A 17301-nucleotide genomic window follows, 5' to 3' on the forward strand; every position below is an offset into this window, starting at 1 on the left:
GAATCTGTTTCAGGCTCCTTGTTTGATACCAAACATCGAAACAGGCCTTTTTGGGAAGATATACATATATTCAACATGATATACATATATTCAAAGCGCCCTAAGAAGACATATAGCCCTGCAAGCTTAGTGCTGTAGCCAACTAATGCTTCATTGTTACAGGAAGTCAGTGAAATAATTATGTAATATGCCACTAACTAATGTAAGCTGTCCTGAAACCAAAAAGGGGTGGTTTTCTAAAAATCTGGATCCAATTTTCTTCATTAAAAAAATCCAGTCTTCTGGACTGTCCAGAGAACTCTGTATAACTATTTTGAGTGCTCCAAGTCTCATAACATGCCTGGGGGATTTCTTAGCATCTTATTGCATTTCTTTATACCTTTCCCAGCACAGCAGTTCAAGCCTTGAGAATGCAGTAATAACACAAAGCATTTGAAAACGGGAGAGAGAGGAAGGAAGGCAGAGATCTGCCTTCCAACAGGCAGCCATCTGTACAGTCCCTCAGATAAACAACAAAACGAAACGCATCTTCTACTTGGAGACTGCACCTTCTCATACATATTCTATCGGAAAGGAGAGCCAAAACTTGCTCGGCTGCCCCTGCACTAGTCAAAGAGCCGGATCACCTGTGATTTGTTTTGTTTAACTCTGAGCCCGCCTGCCATTACCTCACACACAAGGCTCTGGGAGAAAGAATATTCAGCTGAAGTGAAGTGAGTTTCCATTGCAAAACAAGATGCAGATGTTCCACCTCTGAATACGTGCCCGGATCAAGTGCTTGTCATTCGATAGGAAGCACTGGGAATGCCAGACTGGTACAGAATGGTTCTGCTTCGTGGCCTTTGCACCTCAGCGAGGACAACAGTCTCCCCAGAGTTTTCTAATGTCTCTGAGCTCATTAGGAAGAAAACAATGTTAAGAAAGCACTACTCATTAAACTGGCCATTGTTGATCACTGGTAGCAAATGTTTAGTAGGAGGATATCAGAAGTATTCATGCTAACAATCAGCATCCAGATGCTAAGTCAACAAGTCTCTAATTATTTCTTCTTTTCTTTCTTATTGCACCAAATATATTGCAATAAATTGCTTGAAATGGTTGATCATTGCTAATATAACTGTCAGTTCCCATGACTAAACATTCTCATCTGAATGATTAAGAATAAACATTCTCATTTGAATGATTTAAAAATTTTCTTTCACCAGAGAGGGAGACAAAACTCAAATGTTCTCTTTTATGCAACTCGTTAAAAAAACACCGTGTTGTTAAAATTAAGATACTCCTCCAAAAGCATCAGAGTTGAGATTGTCATGGGGCAACAGGAGGAGCTCAAAGCTAGTAATAACATCAAGAAAACCCTCAAAAGGGCACAAATTACCAGTATAAAACAAACAACTCTGAGGAAAGGAAATGGCTTTATTCTGTGGTTCAAAGTTGTGGACCCCCATTCAAAACCCCTCTCTCCTCATCACTGGTTATAATGTTTTTGCTGGCTGTGGCTGTCTTAATTTTATGAGTGTGCAAACTTCCCATCATATTACAGGATCAGAGAAGTGTTGAGGCTAGAAGGCACCTCTGGAGATCATCTAGTCCAAACCTTCTCCTCAAAAACACGCTCAACTAGGGCAGGTTGCTCAGGGCTGTGTCCAGCCAGGTTTTGAGTATCTCCAAAGATGGAGACTCCACAACCTCTCTGGGCAACCTGTGCCAGTATTAGACCACCCTCACAGTTTAAAAAAAAAAAAAAATTTTCTTACATTTGAGAGAACAGTCAACTTCAGTTAAGCTTCCATGCTACGAAACGGTCAGCTAAATCTGCCGATTACTTCTTAGCGGTTAATGGGAGAACTTCTAGATCTCCCACTTCTCCCCCAACCTCAACAAAAGGACACTTTTCTGTCCATAAAGCAGATCCCATCTCTATTAGTCGCCATTCTACTTGCTTCCCCCAGACCTCCACTGAGTAAGCCAAAATCAGAAATATGGATTAGTTATGAACTAAACAGCACTCTGTCAATAAACGTTCCCATACTCACTGGAGCACGATGATGAATGACGCTACTCAGGAAGAGAATGAGATTAAGACATAGCTGAGGTTTCCTGCCCCTACCAGTCAAGGAAGAGTAACCAAGTGCTGGCATTAACTCAGTAGCCTGAAGCTTGCAGGTAACAAATTGCTATCTGTAACTCTTGCTAGGCAAGAAAAAGCAGGACTCGTCTTGGGATGTAAATTATATTCGTCTATTCCACGTTTAACTAAAGGGCTGCCAAATGCACATGATGGAAGAACTTTTCCTATTTCTTACGTACCAATACATCCCTTACCCATAAGCTGCAGCTACAAATCAATGGCGCACAGTTCCAGTGGCTTGTGCCAAAGGTGAAAGACTAAAACCGCTAGTAAACCTCATAAAACGATAATGACACATTTCACCAGCATACCAATTATCTCAATAAGCAAGAGCAAGTGTTTCAAGAGAGATTCTAAAGGAATAAGGAATCCATCTCTCATTATTTCCTGTGGCATATAGGTCCACAATTCTTTCCTCTGAAATTACAAACCTACTTTCACATCATACAATGTATTTGTATCTTATCCTACATCTGCAGAAGTACTTTTCAGGAAGGCATCTATTTATAAGTAGTTCAAGTATGACCTTCAATAAATCCTAATTAATTCAGTTTGAAAGGGCACTTTGTTGTCAATATAGTTACTACTGCAGCAGTGTCTCTGAAAGGACAAGATCCATCACTGCTGACACAACCCACTTATAAAATAAATACTATGGCAGAGGCATGGAAGATCTGTAGGCATCTCTAAAACACCCCTTGAGTTCACTGCAGATGTTGCCAGTGTTTATACTTTTTAAACCACTGGGATATAAACACCTCACTATAAACACCACTGAAGTTTTGCTTTTCTTTTCTTCATTTTGCGTGTGTTTATTTTAGTGTTAAAAATGTTAACTTCCATAATAAGGGAAATAGCAACAGATGTTTAAACTAAACAAAGACTGCTATAGTAGAGTGTATTCCTGTTCTTTTGAACTATTAAAGCTAAGATCTGGTCAAATAACAATTATTGGGGAAGAGGGTGGGGAAAAAAGGGGCTGGAAAGAATCTGCCATAAATATTAGGCATAATTATAATGAATTGTACTAATGAGCCAAAACTACAGTTTTTCTGCATTAGCCAACAAAACACTCAGGAACCACATAAATAGAATTTTATGCAAAACTTCATGGTCTTCTCAGAAGTTGTCAATTGCTTCCAAAGAAAGCATTGGTTACGACAGAGAGCAATGAGAAAGTTAAAGGATCCTGCAAGTTGTTCTTCTTTTTTTTTTTTTTTTTTTTTAAACTAGTTTTCTTGCTGTAATGAAGAAAGCACCAGATAGGAAAGGTCTTGAAAATTCAACTCTATTGAATCCCAGCTCTATATTATTCAGTACTGACGGGCAAGCTCAATCTTCTGTAAAAGAGCTTTATTCAAGCAAATATATACATATTTGTTCAGGAAAGAAAAAGAAAAGAAAGAAAAAAATGGAACAGAGACATTAAGAGCTCTACAGGGAGCCCCTCCACTTCCCGAAGGAAAGAAACGTGGCCCTGATAGAAAAGGTGGTATTTTCCAAAGTGAGGTTCAGCTCCCTGTCTTCTGGCCTGGCCTTCTTCTGAAGAGCGTGGATAGCCAGCCCCTGGTCCTATGTATGCTCCTCATTGTTTCTCTCCTGACAACTACAGCAAGTTATTTTCCAAACGAACATGGAAAATGTTCCTGCTGAATCAGAAGAAAGATTTCTGCAATGCTTGTGTGTGGCTAGAGCAAAAACAGTTCTCCTGCCAAGCTGAATTAGCTCAGTGGTGCCTTTCTTTCCAGTCAAGGCCAAGCCATAACCACTTCTTCAAACTGCACGTAGATAAAACTCCGCTAGATTAAGAAACCGTGATTGTACCCTGTTACCTCAGGCAGCTTCCGAAGGGGACTATTAGCGCTCACAACACGCAGAGCAAACGCCAGCCTACGTTAGCTGAAGTGAAACCCGGAGTCCGGCGAGGGGGGACGAAACCCCCGCCCTTCCCAAGGAGTTGTGCAACCCCCCCAGGGCCTGGGGCGCGGGGTGGTTCCCGGGGGGAAGGAGGGGTGTGCGGGGCCAGGAGGGGCGGCAGCGCCGGGCCGGGAGGGAAGGAGAGGCCGAACAATGGGCCTCTCCACCGAGCTGCCGACGGCCCCGGGCCCTGGGGGAAGGCGGCAGCGCCGCGGCGGGGCGGCTGGGCCCGCGCGGGAACGGCCGCGGCCTCCGTCCGAAGGGGCCTCCCGCCTCGGCGGGGCGGCGGGCTGCCCAGCGGCCGGCTCGGGCGGCGGGGGCAGGCGTAGGCGAGCCGGCACGCCCGCCCCGCGCAGCGGTTCTTCCACGGCTGCAGAAACCGCGAACAAAAACCCTACCTGCCACAAAAGCCGCGTGGCCCTTTAATCTCACTAATGTTATCTTTAAGAGAAAAATCAAATTACAAATGCTCCTGCAACAAGGACAAAAAATGCTCCTTGTGAAACAAGAGCAGAAAAAGTAAGTTAAAAGAAAAAAATCCTCCCCTTGAACAAAGCCTTGCCACCACCACGCACCGCGAGGCACCTCAGCCCGCAGGACGGATTTCACGAGGGAGACCTCACGCTTAGAACCACGCAAAACCCCCGACAAAAGAGAGGAGACCACTACCTTCGTAGCACAGAATGCCGATGTTGTTGTTCATCTTGTCCAAGTACTGGTAGTTCAACAGGTCCATCTTCATCAACAGCATTTATCGGGCTAGCAAAGAAGACCAGCTTGTTCGCGTTCGCCCAGGTGGAGGAGCAGCGGCCGGGCCAGCGGTGCCGGCACGCTCCCGCCTGCCCCGCTGCACCAGCCCAAGGCCCAGCCTCCGGGTGAGCGAGGTACGTCGGAGGAAAGCTGGGGGGACTGAAACGCAGGCGCTCCCCCCTCCGAACTTCTGAAGGCTAAAGCACGCTGCGTCCTTCCATGCGAAGGAGACTGTCTAAAAACTTCTCAGGAAAAACCCAAACGAAACCCAGAGGCGGGGGGAAGCAGAAGGCGGGGGGCCTCCCCGGACAAAGGCAGGCCCGTGCCGCTCACCGCCCGCCGCCAGCTCCCCGCGCTGACAGGCGGGCTACGCTCGGTCTGACTCGCAGGCACCGCCGCCTCCTCCCGCGGCGGGCGCGGGGCTGGGCATGCTCAGTGCCGGGGGTGTTCGCTGCACCAGAGCCGTCTCTAAACGCACCCAGCGCTGGGGAGGAGGAGGAGGCGGCGGAGAGCCGGCTCGGAAGGGGCCTGTGCAGAAGGGGCCATGTCAGAGCCCTCCTGACAGGAAGCGGCGCTGCCGCTGCCAGCAGCGGGAGGAGGAGGAGGAAGCAGGGCGGCGCGGGGAGCAGAGGGGCCTCCGCTGGACGCGGGGCAGGAGCCGAGCCAGGCTCCAGAGCAACTTTCTGGTCGGCCTGCTGAGCAGGAGCACTGAGCTACACCGAGCTGTTCAAAATTAGTTCTTTTTTTAAACGTTTCCTTCATTCCCCAGCGTGGCCTCAGACATGCCCCAATACTGTTGCAGCGAAAAGGAATGCTGTTTTACAGTAATGGAACAGAACAGCAGCTCTGGTATGACAAAGGCAATTACAACTAAAGAAATGAGGTACAGTGGGTATACCTGACGCATACTGACAGGTACTGCGTACTCACTGCTACAATTCAGGTGTACACTATCATATTTGATTTAAGGGCTATTAGCAGCTAAACATTCCGTGTTCTGGATTTCTAACAGCTGTTACAGCTCCAGTCCAGACGACACGAATGATGGAGATTCTCAGAGCAGTTGCTCTCATCTCAGGATGTGGTCAGCCCTTCTGCAGCCCGACCCTGGAGCACAAAGGCTCTAGCTGCTTATACAGATGTGTATGACTCATCACCAGCGGGCAGAACATCTGTACGGGGGTAAGCATGTGCTACCCCAGTGGGCATCAGGTTGCATTTCCTGCGCCTGATCAGCACCTGAAGTCCGATTTGATAGAAAAAGAGAAATAAATACTGGGGAAGCTTGGTCTAAGACAAACAAAAAAAAGCTACTGGAGTCCTAATCTTCCCTCTGCCTCCCTCTGTCCTGTGGCGAGAAACACAACTCATCCCTGCCGTTCTGGGATGGAGAATTGTAATGGCACAGGCAAGAGCATACAGTCAGGGAGAATTAATAACAAGCTTTCATTTCCACTCTGGGAATTTCTCCCCTCTCTTAGAGAAGGGGAAGATATTACATTACAGAGGCAACTCAGGGAGTGACATTTGTCAAGGCATTTTGAAAAGTACTGCTTGAATGTTCTGGGTATTTCCGTGAGACTAGGTAATTTAGTCAAAGTTACTACTGATAAATAGGAATAAGAAATTTATCTCCAAGGAAGATTCCCTAGAACCCAAATAAGGTTTCTCCTCACTTCAGATAAAAAAAGTAGTCCTGTGCTTTATCTACCTATATGCTTCAATTGAAGGAGAATGTCCACTAGCAGTGCTGAATTCAATACAGCAGGAAACAAATTACCTGAAAGGAATTCTGCATTGCTGGGAAGTTGAAGGTCAAGAAGTCTTTTATTGATTATTTGTATGCAAAGACGGCACTCTCCTAATTGGAAGTGCTATTAATCTTCAAGACTTGAACACGGTGTAAAAGCTTATGGGTATTGAACGCTGAGGTAACAGCACATTTCTTGGATGGTACCTCATAAAAAGGTTGCAGTTGTTTTTTTGCTTCACAGGATTTGTTACCACAAAAGTTGCAACCACACATCTCCAGACCAAAGTAATGTGGGTATTTTCTAGAGAGAGAAATGTTTTTAATAAAGAGAAGAACATTACGATTTTTAAGCAGAGGGACTAGAAGTTTTACATAGCAGATCACGTTATGCATACTCAAATTCAAAGATATTCTATACCAATGCTTCAGATTAAACCAGCCATTTAATAAAGGCATCGAGAAGTCTTAGTCCTTTAAGATATAAACTGCGATAAAAATCCATACCTACAACATTAACAAAAGAGAGGCACGTTTCTTCAGCATGAAATGCAAGTTTCTTCTGTAAGTATGCCAAAGCTTTTGGGGAAAATATTTCTGATATGTACAGTTTTTAATATAGAAAGCATCCCTGAATTTACATTAATACAGCACATTTTATGGATGCTTGGGAAGGATAAAAAGAGATAAGTATTTAATTTTTCCAATTTAAAATACTTACATTTTTGCGGGAAGTGCAGGTGATGAGGAAGAAAAGAAAGCAATATTCTAAGCTTCTTTAGAGCAGTGGTCTACAAGACAGGGTTTGCACATAACGCGGCAAGGCATTATAGTTCAAAGACCAACATAAATTTCCCTCTATATTCAAAGATACATGTTTGTTCAAGTTGTTTGGAAAAGCAAGGTTGGGTATTGTCTACAAATCACTGACTGCTCAGTTTTGCTGTCCAGACACTAATAAAGAAGTCTTCTTTATTAGACCAGTAGTCACTGGTCTGCAGGTTTTTAGAGAGTAATGATCACTTTATTATGTGAATGGCTTTCAGCAGTACAGTATACACTATGATTAACACTTGTCAAGTGTTGCGTAATGAACAACTTAGATGCTTCACATTAAATAATAATAAACTGCTACCAAACACTGGGCGCTTTATGAATTTCTAAATTAAAATATCTATACTGAAAGTAAGGCAAAGCCTAGTGAAAGAATAAGGGGGAAAATTATCAATGTCAATATATGCCAAGCATTCTAAAACCAAAATCCATTAATATGAAATCTTTCTTTGAAAGAAAACTTAACAGCTCAACAAATTCAAGTCCAGCAGACATTAACCTTGAATACTGACAGGGTCACTCAAGTACTCTGTTCTTGACAGCAAAGAATTCCCAACTGCTTGATTCCAACTGCTGTTCATCAAACACTTCACCAGTTTGAGATACCTTCCACTGAACGGAAATCAGTAATCAATGCATCAGCGGGTTAGATGCAACATAGACAGAAAAACAAGCTATTAACCTCACCCCAGGACCTTAGCTCATTCTGTTCTTCTACACATTGATAGTTGCAAACACAATTATGTGCTGCAGTATCTCTGCTTTGTATTAGCTAGAGTACTTCCTATAGGATTGCACACACTCTTCTTCTATAAGGCAGATAAATACCCATATCTACATATAAAATGTTTAAAACTGGAACTTTTAACACAACAGCATCCCCTAGAGGTAACTGAAAATCCACGTGTCTTTCTGAATCACTCTGGACTTCACATCGAAGTACATTAGATTTGATTCTAATTATCACACACAGCAGATGAGATAGTTCACCCTCTTAAGCGATCTTCTGATTCACTTTAATATGGAAAGCAAATTCAGTCTTCACACAAGAATGTCTTATCACAGCAGTATTGTGAGGCAAGGAAAGCAAATGAGGAAAAAAAACCACGCAGTTTCTAATGAGTAGGTACATCACCATTGTCAAAACCAAGAGCCTAAATATGTATTTTGACAGCTAGTCCCTGCATTAGGGTGGAGTTTGACAAGATTTCTGTGCTGCTCTTCTACAATTCTCACAATAAGAAAATACCAAAACTCTCCCTCTTGGAGAACACAGTGGTATTTCTGCGAAAGTAGCGTGAAGCAACTGGTGCGGTGGACTCAACCCTCTACACTCCATGTGTTTGCTCCGGGTTCGCTTATGCCTGGTCAGGTGGACCGATGTCCCTGGGCAGCTGGGGCACGCTGCGGGCACTCTTGCTGCGCTTCTGTTGTCTGAACAGAACCTAATTTATGGCTGAGACCACTCTGTGACGGACCAAAGAAGGGCAATCGGGAGGTTCACTGTGAAAGCAAACATCTGCCCCAGCTAAAGCGCTGATGCCGATGTACCGATGGCTGATGAGAAGAGCAGAGTGTTTTTCAGATTTAAAAAAAGCTTGAGAATCTTACCTTTTCAAGGAGTTACAGTGCATGTTATGAGTGTAGTACGTTATTGTGTCACCGGTTCCTAAATGCTGATAAAACTTTTCCACCATAAAAATATATAGTCCTGGCTTATTTGACCAATAATAGGACCTAACATAAAAATAAATCCCTACAATTGTGTATTATTTATTTACCTGAATTTTTGCAGGAAAAAATGGCAATTCCTTAATATATCGAGTCCATAATATCAGATTTGACAGTAAGAGTTTATATGGTTTTGACAGCACTTATATTGAGCTGCTTGAGAGCAAACGGTTTCAAGCAAGCTACAGCGGAGCACTCCTCTCTGCTGGCCTCAGCCCTGCCCAGTCCTCCCCTCCTCTCTCCTTACTCTCTCTTCTCCCATGCTGGCCGCTGCCTCCAAGGAGCCTGAGGAAATGGTTTTGGTGCAGTTTTACTAGCTTGGTCTATGCCACACAACATCTTTTCAGTGGGAAAATGCGCGACACTGGCCGAGAATCAACACCGCAGAAGAACACGGCGCAAGCCATTCACTTGGACACAACTGAAATTTCACCCTTGATGATCAGCAGCAAAGAGGAACTATTTCTACAGTGACCAATTTTGCAACTGAAAGAAAAAATACAGTCTTTATAGAGGTGAGACGCACTCTGATGTGAAATACCAAACAGCATTGCTCAGTATAATTCCCTTTTTGGATGGACAAAAGTATCTGCTGCAGCTCCTGAGGTCAGACAGGCATTTATGATATATCACCTATTAGCTGATACCTCAATACGCTCCAAGAAAGAGGTGGAAGAATAAAGCAAGAGTACTTAAATACAGGTTTTACCTTTGTTCTTTAACTAAAAAATGAGCAAATTTTAGTTAATAGCTGCTAGGTGGCGATGTGCCTGAAGGAAAAATACTGCTTTTCCTTTTCCACACACTCAGCTGCAGAGCTGCTGCACTTATCACCTCGATTTTTATTATTTCGGTTAGAATACATTTCACAGAAAAAAAGTAAACAAAAATTCTCATTTAAGCAAGATGGGGTGTTTGCTTTTAAATACATTCAGATATGATAAGGAAATACAGTTAAAATGTATTGAACATGCAGGAAGTCCAGAGATGCAAGATAAGGAAAATGACATTTAAAGTTTCTTGCAAACAGCTATTTCAACAGCTGAGATCCACACAGAATAATGCATAACTAAACTCTTCGCTCAGCGAGTCAGGTACCACAAAACGTACCAATTTTATCTACTTTTTACGAAGCACTAAGTAATGACGACTGCACCAGGGAACAGAAGATATCAAAACACACATTCTTCCAGATCACTTTTTTTTTTTTTTTAAACATGAAGGTACATTGCAAATAGATTTTAATCACATCAAATCTACCTTCTGCCTTTCACAGCCTTAAAAAGAAAAAAAAAAGAAAAAGCCCCACCAAGTAGAACATCTCTGAACTGAAGCTAGTGCATGCCTTCTTGCTTCACCTGTCCTTTACTAGCTAAAGGTTTCAACAATATGCCAGACATTATAGAACACAAAAGATGTTTTTGTTGTTATCAGTGGAGTTCCTCCAGATTGAAATACTAGACTTACGCCCAATATGAAGTTGTAGCAAAATAATTTGTATATTCTTTTTCATTCTTGTCATACCCTAACTTATGCGATCCTGCTTAAAAACCAAACATAGTAATATCTAGTAAGGAAATCTGTTTGTGAGTGTGCGCGTGTACTTAACAGCATCCGCACTCATAAATGGCTAGGGAACTCAAGTTATGAAGCTGTCTATTCCCTGAAGGACCAAGCCAGCAGGCATCCTGGTCTCAGTTCCCTACTGACCTAATAAGAAGAGAACTGCCAGGGAAACCAAAAATACAGTGATGCCCAAGAACATCTGGAGTTGCAAACTCTTCTAGGACCCAGGAATGGATGGTAATGGCTTGCCTAGAGTGGGAGCTGGATTTTTTTAAAAATTTTTTATAAATATTTAGCTGTACTGCAGGTTCTTATTCTGTAATACTCACTTTTTTGAAGACATAGAGATAGATTTGAAAAAGCGTATCACTGTGAATGTTAATAATAAATTCAGACCGCTTATTTGTAAATATTTAGCAATTTAGAACCAGCCATTTCATATCAGATCGAAAAACTCAAAAAGCTTTTGGTTAATTAAAGCCTGCCTTCATCAGCAAGAACCCTCTCCCTCTGTTTTCCAGTGTTCCCTGCATCACCTCCAGAAAGCTATGTCTCCTACTCCAAACTAAACGCACCTTTCTATCGCCATTTTCACGCAGGAAGGGAGGGAAGGGTAAGAGGAGAGAGAAGAGAGGGACAAAGGCAGGGCGCAGACAAGCCTTCACCGCACCTCTCGCTTGGCTTTGGGGTTCTCTTGGTGTGTTGGTGGTTCAATGGCCACATTTAGCTCTCTGGGGCAAAACACAAAGTGGGTGCAGAAGGCGGAATACGATGCCTCTGGCAGCAACCGCTGCTCCGGCGGGTATTTCTTGTCTCCAGAAAGAAGCGGCTGGCAATTTAGGAAGCAGCCCACTTGCTTCCCTGGGTTGGATCACACTGACCCAGGACTTGAGCTACGCCCTTCGATTACCTTCTCGTCTCCTTCTGTGGCACAAAAGCTGTACTCCAGGTTGTTACAAAGCTTGAAGGGTCTTTAAAACCTTTATAACGAATGGTGAGCAGGGGCACGCCGAGTACACATTTGCTGACCTTTCTAAAACTAAATAACTATTTCGCAGTTGCCGAAGACTGCAGGGCAGTGGAGGCAATGAACCAGGTGATGGCTGCCAAGCTCTACGAGGTGAAATACAAATGAGAAAAGCCTTCAATAGCACCCGATTTATCTTGACCTCATTCTTTGACTGCTTACTCAAACTGAACAGCAGGCTAGGAAGACCAGGTTTACCAAGAATATTTTTCATTTCTCAGTAGTACCTTGCAATTCACAATTTGCTGGTGTTTTTCTCTTTTTATTCTCTTAAGCTGGGCTAAGAACACTTTAAAAATGCAGCTAGAATACATAACAGATAAATCTAGTTTATCTAGGTTGAAAAATTGTTATTTGCTAATTAAAATCTTGATAATCTTTCCTGTTATTTGCATTCTAATTTAAATTTCTGAAGGGTTGATGATAATCACAAACATAATTTATCTTGAACTACAAAGAGTCTCGAACACCATCAGAGCCTCCAGATGCAAACAGTGAATTGTTAACTTTGCCACGCCCTAATATTGTGTCAACAGGGCAAGGATTAAGAAATATAAGAAGTGAGAGGGAAAAAAGAAGAGAGAGGGGGAAAAAAAAGAGTGCATTAAAGAAAAAAAGCCAATTCTAAGTCAGCTTGATGCTTAGGCATCCACAGGACTTTTTAGTTAGAAAAGTTAGGAGCCACACCATGTTTAGAGGCTAGGTTTCAAAATTACTGTGCATATCCCTCAGCTTGGGAAGAAGCAAATCCAGTTTCAAGAAACCACTAATTACAGGGTCTAGAAATAAAGCAAAGAGCTCTAAGATTGCTAAAGTCTTTGAAAAGATTCCCCCTTTATAGCTAGCTTGGCGAGACATAAGATACACTCACAGGGCCTAGTTCAACTTGGATGTCAACGTATGTAAATCGACTTCAGCGTGTGGAGTTGAGCTCGCTTGCACAAAGACTGAGTATTACAGGCAACACAGGGAACAACCTTATAAATGAGATAAAACCATGAATCCCAGCGCTATCTTGCTAAGAACCATGCAGTAAAATCAATTACAACTTTTGTTACAAAACAAATCAAGTTTTGGCTTTTAAACATTAAAGTAATTACTTATCCTAAGTGTTAGGATGAAAATCTTAATAAGTACCTATTACAGAACCCAATTATATAACTTGCAACCTACTACTTAATTAAATTAAAATGAAATTTCATTTGAGTTCTAAGACTACTCTTTTCCAATTGACGGTCTTGTTCTCTACTATTTAAAAAGTATTCGACCTTAATGAATTATTTTACCACACAAAAAAACCCCAAACCCTGAAGACACAGTCCCCCCAAATTGTAGTGCTCACAAAAAGCCCAGCCACCCAGAGAACCGCGCCTTTGCTCGAGATGCTGATGGATCTATTGTCCTCTGGATCGAGCAGAAGAAAACAAGAAAAAAGAACCACCACATTCAGCTATCGAAGTGTTGCCCTTGCATTGTTTAAAGTAGTAATATAAGAAAGAGTATGTTTTAACTGTATATGATATATACATACACATACATGTGCATGTGTGTAGTACTATGTAACACACATGTGGAATGTTAAAAATTGTATTATTTCCACTCGGTACTACAGAGAATGCCCTCACTGTCCCTAAGGACAAATTTTTTCTACTCTCGGAAGGAAAGAAATAACCCCCCCATCAACCCCTTTTTAAGGGAAAACCTTTCCAAAGTAGTCTGCCCTCCCGGCTCCGAAACGCAAACATCGCTGATGCTCTCAGGCCTTGACAAGTACTGACAGTGAATGCTGTGACGTTACTCGGGAGCTGGAACCCTACTCCTTCCAGTGGATCAAAGCTCTCCTTTCCAGTTCTACAGGTGCACAAGGTAAGACACTTCTTCCAAATGGCCGAAAGGCCATTTTTAGTCTCAAAATCAAACCTAGAGACTGCTGAAAATTCTCCATCAAAACTATTTTTCAGTGGAAGCAGCACTAGCTTTTCTTACTGGGCTTTTGCTTTTTTTCACTCCAAAAAATCGAAACAAGAAGGTTTAAATATTTTTTTCACGTTTTACATTAAAAAATGACACTTATTTTAATTGTTATTAACTTCCAGCTTTCTGACAAAACAGCAAAGTCTTGGGAATTACGTTTACGTGTATTTCACATCTCCTCCCCTCTCCGCACAGCTGGCACGAGCCTTCTTTTCCTAGGGCACACAAGGATCACCCACCATCTTCAGCAGAAGAGACCATTGCACAGCATGGAAAGTGTAACAGCAACACGGGGCTTCCAAACTACAATGCTAAAAACGGCGTTTTAAAACCCAACGTTAGCTTTTGATTTACCATAAAGAAGTCAAAATTTCCCTTTGATGAACGCTGCCCACAGATTTTACTCAACGCTACGTGGAATCGCAAACGCTGCAGTAATTTGAGAGTGAACGCTACAAGAGCACAAAGCTTTGTCATTTTTTATCACCTTGTTTTTAATCAGTTTTCAAGGAAAACATTTGTTATACAGCCATACCTCCTGTCACTCTCCTTACCCCAAACTTTGAAAGAGCGGGCAAGTTTCAATCCTACTTCAAAGGCAGCCCGGAGTCCTCACAGCTAACTGCCCTCCCGTCCGTTCCCTGCAGACCGACCACCCTCGTGTCGCCACTCGGGGAAAGCAAGGAGGACTCAACTGCTGTCCACGCTCTTCGGTGGCAGCTGGCTGGATGACACTGCCACCGCTCTGCAGGGACAACAGGCTAACCCCGGTGACTGGGCAGGGAAAACGGAGGGAGAGAGGAAAGGGTCAGAACTACCACAGTTTTAATGACAAAAAAGGACTTGGGCGTGCAGACATATGGGCACGTGTCAGGTCTTTTCCCAAGACTCATATCCACCACCCCTTCAATTCCTGAAATTCAGTGCTTCCCAAACAAGACAAATATTCTGCAATGTCCCCAAGATCTCCTCAGCCTTTTACAGTGTTCCCCATCTTAACATCCCCTTTCACTTACCTACAAGCTTCTCTCTCCCCTTCCAACAATCTCAACGCCCTTGCTCAAGATATGTTCTCCAACTGCCCTAAATTCCATCCCTCTCTCGTGCGCCAAGCGCCTGCTTTTCTCATCAACCTCAGCGTAGGGATCGCCCCAGCGCGCCCGTTCTCTCTCACAGCACAACTCCCCAGCCCTTCCGAATCAAAGGGTAATACTTCGTACCCCAGGCCTTGAACTTCACGCTGACTTCTCACCTCCGCACCGGCTGCCAGGCTTCTCCAGTTCTGGTTGCTACCCATCCCCTAGCAACGGGACAGGCCTAAGCACACACAATGCCAAAAGATATACAATCACGAGGCACTGAGACCCCAAAAATGAAATGGCTTTCAGCTTTATACCACCTTACCCCTCTCTGTCTTGGTCCTTTGCCTCTTGACTTTTTATTTCCTTTCTCTTGAGCTACAGGTCCTCCCAGCTACAGGAATAGGGACTCAAGATAAGCAATGTTTCTACTAACCCGGCAATACACCATCTTCTTCCCAAAGTGCTGGAAAAAGGTCCTCATCCTGGGTATAATGGAGTCTACATTCTCTCCTTCAAGAGGAGAGGGTGAAAAGGCATTATTTTGTGACAGGACTGGTGGCTAAAGAGGAAGGGGTCCTCATGGTCCTGGCATCTCCTTCTGATACAGACTCCATTGTAGGTAAAATTCCCCGACAGACAGATCCCAGCTCCCAAGCAAGAAAAAAAACCAGCTGTAGGAGGTGAGCTGAGTGGAGCAGAGACTTACTGGCTCAGCCCGTCCCGCCCTCGCGCATTTCTCGCTCAATGGACTGAAGAATACCACAATGTACATTTTTGGTCTTGGTATCATGAGAGAACCCAAACAGTTGCTTCCTATAATTACTGCTGCTATTCCATTCACTCTCCTCAACTCTGACCCGTTAGGCTGCTGGTGTGTAGGTCACCCCGTCATCTGCTGTGGTCAACCAAACCTGTCCTCTTTACAGAGCTTATCCTGCAGAAATGAGCCCAGGGCACCCTCTTAGGGAGTTAAAAAAATATAGGCATAAACCACGTTTATCAAAAATCTGCATGGACATGTACATCAAGGGCAAGGGGGGGGGAAGTAATAACCCCTCAAAAAGGCAGCTCTAGGTAAACAGCATACAAAAATACAACGCATCACTCCAGCATGCACAGTCTTATTGACAGAGAACGCGCTTTCTTCACTGACACCTTCGCAAAAAGCTAAATTTGTGAACGTAAGGTTCAAAAGCACTAGTCTCATGGAAGCTAACATCTAGAATTCACTATCCTACAAAAATATAATGAGATGTTGCATAAATCTCATTTGCTTTTAAAATGCTGCCTAGATCTATCTCAATGGACATAATACAGGTCAGCGGTCTGGGTTGGTAACACTTTAGATGGGCATACTACAAAGCAGTCATCATGTAATACTGAATCCCACCTGGCTGGAGAAGGTGGTAATACCTGACTCTTATCATTCCTTTGCCTTTTATGCATATAGCGCATGTGAAAGATGACGCATTACTGAAACAAATGTTTTCTTTCAGAGACACAGAACATGAAATTTATTAACGCTGCAGGGTATCTTATACATGCAAGGGTCATCAGCGTGCCTTAAAATGAAATAATTGTATAGGCAAAAAACATTAACCACACATTTTCCACACGTGGCTTGTAAATCAGAAGACTGTATACAAACATAGCATGCTGGAAGGTTGTGGTGATTAGGACTGGTCCCAGTGGTCCCCTTATTTTCCATAAAGCAATGATCAGAGACAACAGAGACAACAGTATTCATCATGAACGCAAATATGACTGCTAGTCCTATTTATACAAAATGCATATCCACCTATTTCAGGCCTGCATTCAGAAACTTAAGAAAAATCATCTTTAAAAAAAAAAAAAAGACATTTGCAGTTAGCACCTTTTTTTGGAAACAGATTCATTTCCATTACAAACAACGCAAGTTGTTTTTTTTTTTCCCTAATTACATCACACAAACGCTAAATGAGGATCCTAATATCACTGACGCTGTTATACTGCAAACCTTATTAGCAAAATCTAACTAAGAATGTGAACGTATTAATGAAGACTTAAGTAATGACCATACGCTAGTGTGGAACTGGAATTAAATTATCCAGATACCCACTGCACAGGATTTACTGCTCTCTGCCCTTTCACAGACCTAGAACTCGGCAGGACGGAAAAGACATTGTACTTAACTCTTCAGTTTTGCCTTCCACCCACAGCATAAAATTATGGCTCACACTTACTGTATCAAATTCCATTTGGGGACATGGTTAGAAACAAAATCAATCCAATCCCATTGTGAAATAAGGCAGTAGAGAATTACTAAGTTTTACAATAAGGCTAAACTTTTCCTAGACCTTATTTCAGCAGAAACATCCTGTTAGTATGACACCATTCAACACAGCAAACATACATAAGAATACAATCTGCAAACTAATTTACTATACAAAATATTACTATTTGCCTACAGATAATTCTTAGGGGAAAAAAACCCATATACTCTTTATCAACTCTTGTTTTAAGATTGCCAATATTGTAATTCTCCAACCAACTGAATGTA

The 17301-nt window shown here is 42.8% G+C and overlaps 1 protein-coding gene across 5 annotated transcripts in view; it reads right to left on the reverse strand.

Annotated features, from left to right (window-relative positions):
• VGLL4 (vestigial like family member 4) overlaps positions 1-17301 on the reverse strand; it is a 121545-nt gene that overhangs the window by 43150 nt on the left and 61094 nt on the right. The window contains exon 1 of one of the 5 annotated variants that reach the window (XM_075159372.1): positions 4718-5356. The exons of the other annotated variants lie outside the window; for them this stretch is intronic. Coding sequence (XP_075015473.1) covers positions 4718-4799 — 82 coding nt within the window. The 5' untranslated portion in view covers positions 4800-5356. Of the gene's footprint in view, positions 1-4717; positions 5357-17301 lie in introns of those variants that run through there. 5 annotated transcript variants of the gene reach the window in all.

The sequence above is a fragment of the Calonectris borealis genome, chromosome 10, assembly GCF_964195595.1.
Source record: "Calonectris borealis chromosome 10, bCalBor7.hap1.2, whole genome shotgun sequence".
Lineage (NCBI taxonomy): Eukaryota > Metazoa > Chordata > Aves > Procellariiformes > Procellariidae > Calonectris > Calonectris borealis.